Source organism: Lupinus angustifolius, chromosome LG13, assembly GCF_001865875.1.
Source record: "Lupinus angustifolius cultivar Tanjil chromosome LG13, LupAngTanjil_v1.0, whole genome shotgun sequence".
Classification (NCBI taxonomy): domain Eukaryota; kingdom Viridiplantae; phylum Streptophyta; class Magnoliopsida; order Fabales; family Fabaceae; genus Lupinus; species Lupinus angustifolius.
The window spans coordinates 1,434,191-1,445,640 of NC_032021.1; the positions used below are offsets into that span (position 1 = coordinate 1,434,191).

At 32.3% G+C, this 11,450-nt stretch overlaps 1 protein-coding gene and 1 long non-coding RNA gene across 2 annotated transcripts; one reads left to right on the plus strand and one right to left on the minus strand.

Annotated features, from left to right (window-relative positions):
* Positions 1,892–5,138, minus strand: LOC109325924 (transcription factor HBI1-like). Its single transcript, XM_019558539.1, has 7 exons — positions 4,498–5,138; positions 3,762–3,998; positions 3,528–3,662; positions 3,168–3,239; positions 2,821–3,045; positions 2,629–2,734; positions 1,892–2,078 (listed from the first exon to the last, which is right to left on the minus strand). Exons 1-7 carry the CDS (start codon positions 4,903–4,905, stop codon positions 2,041–2,043), a joined length of 1,221 nt encoding a protein of 406 aa, XP_019414084.1. The 5' UTR covers positions 4,906–5,138; the 3' UTR covers positions 1,892–2,040.
* LOC109325925 lies at positions 2,078–3,166 on the plus strand. Its single transcript, XR_002105199.1, has 2 exons — positions 2,078–2,210; positions 2,587–3,166. It is a non-coding gene; the product is annotated as an uncharacterized LOC109325925 (long non-coding RNA).

The following is an 11,450-nucleotide window of genomic DNA, read 5'->3' on the forward strand; positions in this document are numbered from 1 at the left end:
TAACACTGAAAAGTTCCTTTCATGCATATGAAGACATCAATTTATGCTGAATATGGTTATGTCTTTACATACTTTGTTAGGCATTTAACTTCTTAGAGAAGAGTACATGAAGAAGCTTCACAGTTCATGAAACTGGAAAGTAATTGAAGAATGTTACTAAAAGATACCCCAAATCTTAGAAACAGATAAAGAATTAAATGACAATAGTAACATCTTTTTTTCTAGTTTGTGTGACTCTCCTTTGTCTATATAATTATAGCATTTTAAGTTTAACAAACCATGTCAGTTAAACTGTCCCTTAGGATTGAAATGAATCATAACTCATTGGGTGTACTTGAGGGACAGAAAAATCATTCTAATTAATTGAGGAAGTTGAAATGTCTGTCTCCCCCTTCACATTAAGGGCTTTGTATTCATTACTCTGTGGCCTAATTATCTATGTCTCAATCAAGAGACAATTATTCTGTCCCCAAAGGTTGCTTTTACATGGTCCAGTATCAGGCTCATAGGCTATGTCTCTCTCAAGCATGTTCAATGTTGTCTTTCCATTTCATCCAACTACTAAATGGATAAGGTTTAGTTGAATCTTATAAGCTCTACCTAAACCTATGCTTCTGCATTATCACTTTATCAGTTACTTAGCTTTCTGCTTTTTCAGTAAGTCATAGTTTCACAAACTTGCATTAAAGGTTTGCACACACTAGCAGCATGTGACCTTGCACCAAGACAGGTAAGATGGAATGTTACATTTTCATGGTATCACATCACACATAAATCATTTAAGGATGTTGGATTCATCTTACAAGAAGAGATGAAGATATCACACATGCATATGATTATATATTTGGATAAAATTTGATGATACATATCAAATTGTAATTGGGTAGATGGAATTGAAGATTGTTTCAGTTTAGCTCGTTGAAATTTAGTTTAGTGTTTTCTCTCTTGTATTGGATGTGTACCCCTTGTGCTCAATTAATACAACTTTTCCTTATCGAAACATATTTCGGGAGTAATTTATGATTAAAAGAAGCTCTATCAAGCTTAAAAGGAAAAGTTTGGTTGATAATTCCAAAAATTGTTCAATGGTAGTGAATGTTAGGCAATGGACAGTTAATAGTGAGATGAAAAGTAGTTTAATCAAAAGGAGGACATAAATACCTAAGAATTTAGTTTCTAAAAATACCTTACCTTTAATGTTTATTCCGAAAATTCAACTTTAAGTGGTTCTAAACTTCTAAAAATTGATTAAATGGACACAATCTTATCAAATGGGTAACCCTTAATTGTTAAATTATTTTGTAAAGTAAGATGACAACCTAACTTGTAGATTTATAATTATACACTTGATTAAATTAAGGGTGAATATACCCTTACATTTTGACTTAAGTTAAATCTGAATAGTATTCATACTAGTTTGACAATAGATGGAAGTGTTTTAACTTTTAACCATTTTTAATTAGTTAAATTTATTATTGTAGATTAATACCCACATAAATAATATATTTAAATATAGACTGAACATTTAAAAATAATATACAAAATTTATTATTAATGAAAATAAAAAATTTAATTTTAGAAAGATGATAAAATTATGATGTAAGATAAGAATATAAATTCTTAATAAGTGTAAAATATGATATGACAACATCACCTCTACATTTATTTATTATAGTATAGATTAATATTATTAAGTGTCACTTTTGCATCAGGCTTATGTAACTTTCTATTTTACCAAATATTCAGATTTTGGAGAGAACTAAAGATGAAAACAAATCATCATGGCTCTTATGTACATTGGTTTAGGTACTTGGTCACATATTCTGCTAATCACTATCAATCTTTTTTCCTTTTGGTTATGTTGTACTTAAAACATCCAAAAGAATGTGACTGAAGTTAACAGATACTAAAATGATCTTATTCATACTATGTAGTAGTATACAACCAATTTATGTTATGTACTTAAAAAGAAAAGGAATCTTGATAAGAAGCATGTGGAATGAATCACTTCATCCAACAAATGATAATACAAGATCTCTTCTACATCTCCATCTTTAGATTGCTAGTGTCAACTAGTCCTGCAAGATATAAAACAACTGAATTAGAGATGTTATATTCAGAAGTAGCTTAGTTTAATTACTTCTAAAGTGGTAAACAAATAACTATATATGTGGCCTAAAATTAAGGTGATTGTGGAATGGCCTAAAAGTGTAGAAGTTTTTGAAGAAAAATATTGATCTAGGGCCTTATAACTTAAGAGAATTTTCAAAAGGAGAAGCTTCATGCTTTCTCTACCCATTAACTTGCTAATCTCATAAGTGATTTTTGTCTTCTATTACAAACAACTTAGCTATAAAAAAACTTCATTCCACTTTCATGGAGTGAAAGTAATGGGAAAGGTGGAAGCAGATAAAAGAAGTGGCTGTATAACTGAATGATTAATAGATACTTCTGAAAAAAAATCTCCATTTTGATAAAAAAGGCCTAAGCAATCCTATGCATTTATCAATATCTGTGGGGCTCTCATATCTATGAAAATCCACTATTCTTTGCATCTACTTTCTACTATTAAGATATCAGGCCAAGGAGAAAAAAAAGTGATTTGACAAGTGATGAATTTGTAGCTACCTGTAAATGGTTGAGAAGGAAATGATGCTGTTCGCGCTTGATCGAAAGCCACATTATTATAAAGGTTTTGGAAATCTCCTTCCCAAGTTGAGGAAGGTAAAATTTGCTGCAGTGCACATGAAAAAGATCAATTGGTGAAAACTGATCATTAGAACAATAACACATATACTGATATACATAGGAGAAACCTACAGTGAAGCAAGATGATGAGTCAATAAATGTTTCAGGCAAAGATACAGGTGCACTAGTAGTCCTACGAAGCCCCGGATCTGAAAGGTTTATTCCCATGTTGTTCATTAATCCACTACAGCATGAAACAAGTTGTGCTGGATTGAAGTGAAGATATGCAGGGTTAGTAGTAGTTAGGTCTGATTGCACCCCGATGTTTGGAAAACTTGAAGAACAAGCCGGGAATACCTGTGAGGATCAAATACAAGAGTACATCAAACAAAATTGCTTATTTGAGTTATAGCTAATTATGTTCATAGTCATAGAATGTAATTGAGCTAAAGAACTTCTGGTATCTTCATTTCCCTTACCTCTTTGGCAAACAAATCATCAATGTTGAAGTCAAGCCTTGGGTTTACAGCAGCTAGTTTCATTGACAAGAACTGCATATTATGATAAATTAATATTAGAGTAAGTCATGAACACTTCAATTGTTCTTCAAATTGAAACCATATAAACTTTCAGAGTAATACCCATCAACACATATTTACACACATTACTTCATGTTCAAAAAATCTTTACCATTTTCTTGCAAATGGTCTTATCTTGTTTTCTACACATATAACTATGTAATTTCTAAATACTTCTCCAATGTACCAAGGGAAAAAAAAATAGCCTAATTTCCTATAGATCAATGTGAAAGGCAAGGACTGAAGTGCTTTAAAACTAACCTCAACTTGTCGCTGAAGAGATTGAACATAGTTAATGATTTCATCAAGCATTCCAGCTTTCCCTGTGATTTTGTTGCAACCTGGCACTAAATCTTGTAAATACTTCATCCGCTCGCTAATCTTTTCCCTTCTAACCTGCACAAAAACAAAACTAATTGCAATTAGTTCCCAATGGTAAAGGTTGAACCTTACAGAGAGAAATGCATTAAGAAGGTTTGTGAATTTTGTACTCACTCTTTCAGCTAAGCTATGACTATCAGTGGCTTGACCACGGCGTGCTCGAACATGAATGTAATCGGGCTTTGGATTTTGAACCTCAGACCCTTTCGAATTCTCCTTCGAACTTTCACCACACGCTTCCTTGTTGTTCTTATTTGTGTTTGCCTTTGCCTTTGTATTCTTGTTGTTGGATTCCTCTTCATCCCCACTTACTTTAATCTTCTTCTCTTTGCTATCACTTTCTGCTACAACCTAAACAAACATAAATCAATAACATTCATTGTTATCATTAGTTCGTTAATCCAACACGAACCAAACACCAACATCTCAGGAATGACATTTTTATCCTTAAACTAATCGTAAAAATAGTATTTCCCTCTCCATTCATACTCCTCAGGATCATATCCTAACATAGGCATTAAGGTAAGATAACAAAAACCAATCATAAATGTTATAGTTCTAATCGTTTACGCAACCACATTGAGGCCGCAATTAGACATTTCGAGTAAATATAAGATAACTACGATTGTAACTTAAAAACAAAGTGTTGGACCCGACCTTGAATGTGGAGCCTTCAACCACGATGAAGAGCCATATGTGAGACATCATATTACCGAAGCCTTAACAATATAGTTACATGAACATTTTTTTACTTATAAACTCTTTCATTTCTCTCATCATATATGATGTAGACTTCACACTTGAATAAACCTAACACAAAGTAAATTAACGTGTTATTAAATTTACATACCTTTGAATTCTGAATCTTTTCAGCTTTCCTCTTCTTGAATGTTTCTTTCTTTTGCGTTGGTAAAGCCATGTCTCTGCTACAAGTCCTTGAAACAGAGGAATTAACATCAAACCCAGAAGCACGTGGCAATAAAGAAGACCCGAATCCCATTTCAAACATTCCCAATTCGGGTAACCCATTTTCCAAACCCGGGTCAGATTTCATTGATTGAGCCACCACATCACCAAGCACTGAATCACCACAACCCATCATCATCATCATCAATCCTTGATGATGTTGTTGTTGTTGTTGTTGTTGCTCTTCGTGGTTTTGTTGTAGCCATTTCTTCCTTGATCTTTGTATTTCAAACACTTTCATATCTGAACATGTTCCACCTACATTCCCTGAAGTGTTGAGACAGTGCAACATGATGTTCTTATTGTTAGGCCACTCTGTTCTGAACTCAAATAAAACAGAGTAAGTAATAGTAATGGTTCTGTTTTGCTGCTAAAGTACGCAATGAAGTTGCTTTAGACGTAAACAAAGTAGGCCCTGTAACACTTATATGTGTTGCTAAAGTGCGCTCCTTTTATTTATTATAGAAACTAGAAACCGAGAGTGAAAGAAAGAGAAGAGAATGAGTGAAATATTGTAGTTGTTTTGTTAAGGATAAAGTGGAGTTGAATGAATGTGTATATATAGGAGAAAAATAAAATAAATATTAACACAAAGAATAGCGTAAAATCTATACACCGAATATTTATACACATATGTTTCATTATCCATTATTTATTTTGAATTACATTTTTTAAAAGTTAACCATAATTAAATATCAGTAATAAATAATATAATGATAATATATAAAATTCATACACTATTAGTATATACATCTCTATGACATGAGATAACAAAAAAGTATGAAGTGGTCGGAATTATTAGGAGAGAGAAAGGCTGGTGAATGAATTGATATTGAGGCTGTGGGCTTTGGACCCTACTCATATGACTGCCACGTGGTTGTGTCCCAACACCTCCAAAACGATGCCGTTTGATATTTATGGTGGGATTGAATATGATTACTTTGGTTGAATGCTATGTTCTAGTTTCATAATATCTTGATTTTTAAGCATTTCACTTTCTTTCCCCTAACAATAAAAAAAAACTTATCTAACAAATATTTAATATTGAGATTTGAGATAGTGATGGGAGCTTGAGCATTTCATTTTTCTGGCCCCGTGAACATAATACGTTGCCACCCACGTGGGTAATGCCACGTGGTATTCTGTGGAGCTTTTGATCTGACATGTCATACGATGATATGTCATGTATTACGAGGAAACTCATAATTACTCATCTTCATTTGAATGAAAAAAATACAACACACTCTCTAGGATTTTCAGTACTTTTTATGGAGATCAATTATACTTAGAGGATTATTAAAAAAATTATTACATTCTCTCATCTTTTTGGATAAGAAATTAATCTAATTCGATGATTCATAATTGTCCTTTCCAATAAGTGTAGCTCTCAGAAATCGAACAATCGACTTTGTATATCGAGTTAGACCTTACACCATTAGACTAATGTCTGGTTGGTTTGAGTTTTTTTAATTTGAATACTTGTAATAATTATGAGACTGGGAATAAATATAATACTAATACTCTTCGTTTTTAATTATCAACCTCTTCAATGCAATGAGATAATTCACAAGTTGAATGTTATGTGTGAGCAGATTTTTATAACATTTTTTTTGTTTTTGACATCACTTAACTCTTTGTTATTGTTATTGGAGAGGAGTCTCATTCACTTGTTACTAGGTGTTAGTACCTAGGAAGTTTTGCGAGAGAACACAAAATTTCACCACAAACTGGAGAGAGACGCGTGTGTCGTGGACACAATGCGTTGATACGAGTGAGTGAGTACTTTTGATGATTAGCATAAGATTCTCTTCTCCATAGAGGATTAATGTCTTGTGGTCACACCTTTCTAAATTTAGTACTAATTCATATCTTTCTCCTAATCATATTCTCATTTAACTTTAACCAATTAATGCCTCCATCATAGTAGTGCTTTTCATCATTATTATTTTTTCCTAATCTTGTTATGCTCTTCAATCAAATTTTGTACCTGCAAGGAATCCATTGATTGCCCACATGTCCAATAATCAATCAATCTCTGCAGGTTTCACTTAAAATAGCTTAATTTAATTTAGATATAGAAGCATAAAGTTCTGTGTTTAATTTTTAAGAATCATGTCAGCAAGTGTGTTAGAAAATTAAAAATCAAAACTTTATTTTAGAAATCACAAGGTTTAAACTGTTCAGATACTTATACTGAATATTTCAATGTACAAATTTACAAAATATGGGAAAGTTATAGCCTCTTAGGTTCTACCTTCCACTGTAATACTATTGAATTATGGGTAAGCGTCTATTTCAAACAATTATGTGTGTTTGATTAATCAACATGAAAAGTCTAAATAGATCTGAAAGTTACACTTGACAGAAAGAGATTGATGGTTTAACAAGGAAAACATGTTAAACTATGAAGATAATCCTAGATTAGGAATAATAGACCTCGTTCTAATTGCTGAACAAATCCTAGAATTCTTTTTTCTAGTGTTAGTTGAGTGTCACTGTTTTTAGTCAAAAAGACAAACCAAAGGGTCAAGAAAGTAATCTATAATAATCGGTTGTTGCAAACTAGGTGAATCATAAGTGTTAGAGTGATGCTTATGCAAGAGGGCACTCTATGCCATTTGCATGCAGCTACTTGACACTAACACTAAAATTGTCTAAATCATACTATGCTTGCAAAATTTATGGTGCAATTTGAAGCTTGAAGCAAACAATATTGGAAGGTAAAAGTGACCAAATATAATTTAAGATTTGTAGGATCAAGTCCAGAGAGGATGAAGGCAACTTCCATTATCACCTAATGGACCCTCTCATCTAGTCCTTCTCTCTCTCTCTAACTTTATTTCTTCTTCTTCTTCAACTCTCTATCTCAACCCCTTCTATCTCTCTAGGTCCCCTTTCTCTTTCTCTTTGTACTAGTTGCATACACTTCAAATTGACCCTATACCATAGCTAAAGGCAAATGGGCCCTTCTTTTTCCATCACATTTCATCCATCACTTTCTTTGTGGTATACATCAACATAGAACCACTATGTCCCCCTCTTTGTTTTTCTACTGTGGCTTTCTTTTTAGTTTCTCAAGTGCTTTTCATCCTATATTCTCTTTGACTATCTCTCCAAATGAAGTTAGTGCATTTATCCTCAAGGAAGCATCTTAGACACTGTATATCAAATATTTAATAGGATGAGTTTTGTAGTGAACAAATCATCAAATTGGTCTCCAAAAGAAAGTGTATCCAAATAAGTATAAAAAAGTTTAGAATATAACCATGTAATAATTATACAAAAGTAAGTACATGCAAAACTTAAAATGCCACCAAATAAATTACTAGAAATGTCAATATGTTGAAATTATTAAACTTAGAAAGACTTATTTTTTGAAGATAGATCTCATTTGAGAACCATGTTATTAGTGACACATATTTATGCCCAATAAACGCCATATATAATGAGTAATAATAGCTAAAAAATTCATTTTGCTTAAATGCAATTTAGTGGGCGTAATGTCAAGAAACTATTCAGCAGATGATGAAAATATCATTGCCCTAAGTTTGTATTGTATATATGACCCAACAAAATAATAACACCCAGCTGTAATAGCATTAGAGTTTGAGGTCTATAGCAGAAGTTGCTTTCCTTATCCCTTTTATACAGTAAATGCAGAATCTCTTTTCGTTTTCTCCTCTTCAAGCACACTCAGAAATTGTCCTACCTACTAAAATATTGGAAAAATAATTATTAAAAGTACTTGTTATCTTATCTAACTGATATTGGATATGTACCAAAATAATAATTGCAATGGGGGAGAGCACCAGATCCTATGTAAGGAACTATTGATTGGGTTCTTTGAGACTCTGCTGCTATCTATGGCTTCATTATTAGTCCATTTGCAAGTTGCAAATTATCAACATGCACTTACTTCTCTTCTTTAATTGGACAAACATGCTCAACCCCTTCACCAATTCCCCCTCCATAGGTTCTATTTTTTGTCATAATATCAAGCAATGATACCAACTCGTCTAGTAGTGTTATGCGTCACTAGATCACCAGATAGAACAAAAGGTTAAATTTTTTATTCTTGTGAAAATAATTAGTTCTTTAATATGGGTATAACCTAGTTTATATAAAAAATATCTAGAATGATTCCCGCAGCCATTTTCCCTCTACGAAAGTATATTATATATTTCAAATTTGTACAAAGTTATGGATATAAGATTCTGAAAGTTTGATTGCACATTGCAGCTCAATGTTTATTAATTCATCTGTTCAATTGTTTCTAACTTGGCCACTGAAATGGCTGGATAAAGAACCTTATAATAGAAGTACTAATTTACTTGCACTCTATCATATAGTATCAAGTGATGTGAAATAATCAAAGGTTGACTTTTATCAAAATATGTGGACTCTTATCAAAATATATGGGAGTTAATAGGGAAAGAGAAGGAGATGGCTCAAAGTGTTAGGAAGGGAAAATGAAGGAAATCATCGTTTGGGAGTATGAAATTTAGATGAATGAGGATAAACTAATGATAATATAAGAATATTATTTTATTTTCCATGACCCTATACCATAGCTAAAGGCAAATGGGCCCTTCTTTTTCCATCACATTTCATCCATCACTTTCTTTGTGGTATACATCAACATAGAACCACTATGTCCCCCTCTTTGTTTTTCTACTGTGGCTTTCTTTTTAGTTTCTCAAGTGCTTTTCATCCTATATTCTCTTTGACTATCTCTCCAAATGAAGTTAGTGCATTTATCCTCAAGGAAGCATCTTAGACACTGTATATCAAATATTTAATAGGATGAGTTTTGTAGTGAACAAATCATCAAATTGGTCTCCAAAAGAAAGTGTATCCAAATAAGTATAAAAAAGTTTAGAATATAACCATGTAATAATTATACAAAAGTAAGTACATGCAAAACTTAAAATGCCACCAAATAAATTACTAGAAATGTCAATATGTTGAAATTATTAAACTTAGAAAGACTTATTTTTTGAAGATAGATCTCATTTGAGAACCATGTTATTAGTGACACATATTTATGCCCAATAAACGCCATATATAATGAGTAATAATAGCTAAAAAATTCATTTTGCTTAAATGCAATTTAGTGGGCGTAATGTCAAGAAACTATTCAGCAGATGATGAAAATATCATTGCCCTAAGTTTGTATTGTATATATGACCCAACAAAATAATAACACCCAGCTGTAATAGCATTAGAGTTTGAGGTCTATAGCAGAAGTTGCTTTCCTTATCCCTTTTATACAGTAAATGCAGAATCTCTTTTCGTTTTCTCCTCTTCAAGCACACTCAGAAATTGTCCTACCTACTAAAATATTGGAAAAATAATTATTAAAAGTACTTGTTATCTTATCTAACTGATATTGGATATGTACCAAAATAATAATTGCAATGGGGGAGAGCACCAGATCCTATGTAAGGAACTATTGATTGGGTTCTTTGAGACTCTGCTGCTATCTATGGCTTCATTATTAGTCCATTTGCAAGTTGCAAATTATCAACATGCACTTACTTCTCTTCTTTAATTGGACAAACATGCTCAACCCCTTCACCAATTCCCCCTCCATAGGTTCTATTTTTTGTCATAATATCAAGCAATGATACCAACTCGTCTAGTAGTGTTATGCGTCACTAGATCACCAGATAGAACAAAAGGTTAAATTTTTTATTCTTGTGAAAATAATTAGTTCTTTAATATGGGTATAACCTAGTTTATATAAAAAATATCTAGAATGATTCCCGCAGCCATTTTCCCTCTACGAAAGTATATTATATATTTCAAATTTGTACAAAGTTATGGATATAAGATTCTGAAAGTTTGATTGCACATTGCAGCTCAATGTTTATTAATTCATCTGTTCAATTGTTTCTAACTTGGCCACTGAAATGGCTGGATAAAGAACCTTATAATAGAAGTACTAATTTACTTGCACTCTATCATATAGTATCAAGTGATGTGAAATAATCAAAGGTTGACTTTTATCAAAATATGTGGACTCTTATCAAAATATATGGGAGTTAATAGGGAAAGAGAAGGAGATGGCTCAAAGTGTTAGGAAGGGAAAATGAAGGAAATCATCGTTTGGGAGTATGAAATTTAGATGAATGAGGATAAACTAATGATAATATAAGAATATTATTTTATTTTCCATTAAAAATGTAATTAACAATGAGAAATAGACAATAATATGTAATTATATATTATTACTAAACATATTTAGTCATTGAAGGGTTTTGGAGGGTTTGATAAACTTTCCAAAACCTTCCCATCTCCTTGATCCACCTCCCAAACAAGGGGAAGACTTTGAATAGCCATCTCTTTCCTTCCCTTCCCCTCCAAAACTCACTCCCAAACAAGGCCTTAGGTTTAGTTTGGGAGTTGGATTTTGGAGTGGAAGAAAGGAAAATGGAAGGCTTGGAAGTCATCTTACAATTGTATTTAATGTCTTCCCTTTCTCTTCATTTTCCTCCAAAATCCAATTCTCAAACTAACCTTAGAGTATTGCAAAAAAGAACCTAATTAGTATGATATTTCATCAGCAAATATGTTAATTTGTGAGTTGAGTTTTAGATACAAATAAAGTGAAAATGAACATTTTAGAATCATGAAATACACATATGAAATGATGTATCGGATGTCTCAATTTCCCTCCAAAAATTAACTAGCAAACGAACCTAAATGAGATGGTAGTGGCACCCCAACATGTGTGATGTAATCAAGGTAAGTTATTTTAGAAGGAAAAGGTGTAAATGTAATTGCTAGTCAAGACAAGAAGCTAGTTAATTAAAAACTTATGGTGGTGCCATGGTA

What these genes read in the sequence shown, in the direction of transcription:
- LOC109325924 (XM_019558539.1), bottom strand. Translation starts at nt 4,905, where the DNA reads ATGTTGCACTGTCTCAACACTTCAGGGAATGTAGGTGGAACATGTTCA. An exon ending in ATGATTTGTTTGCCAAAGAG is followed by an intron (nt 3,046 to 3,167) that starts GTAAGGGAAATG and finishes TGATCCTCACAG; the next exon opens with GTATTCCCGGCTTGTTCTTC. An exon ending in TCCTTCTCAACCATTTACAG is followed by an intron (nt 2,079 to 2,628) that starts GTAGCTACAAAT and finishes TATATCTTGCAG; the next exon opens with GACTAGTTGACACTAGCAAT.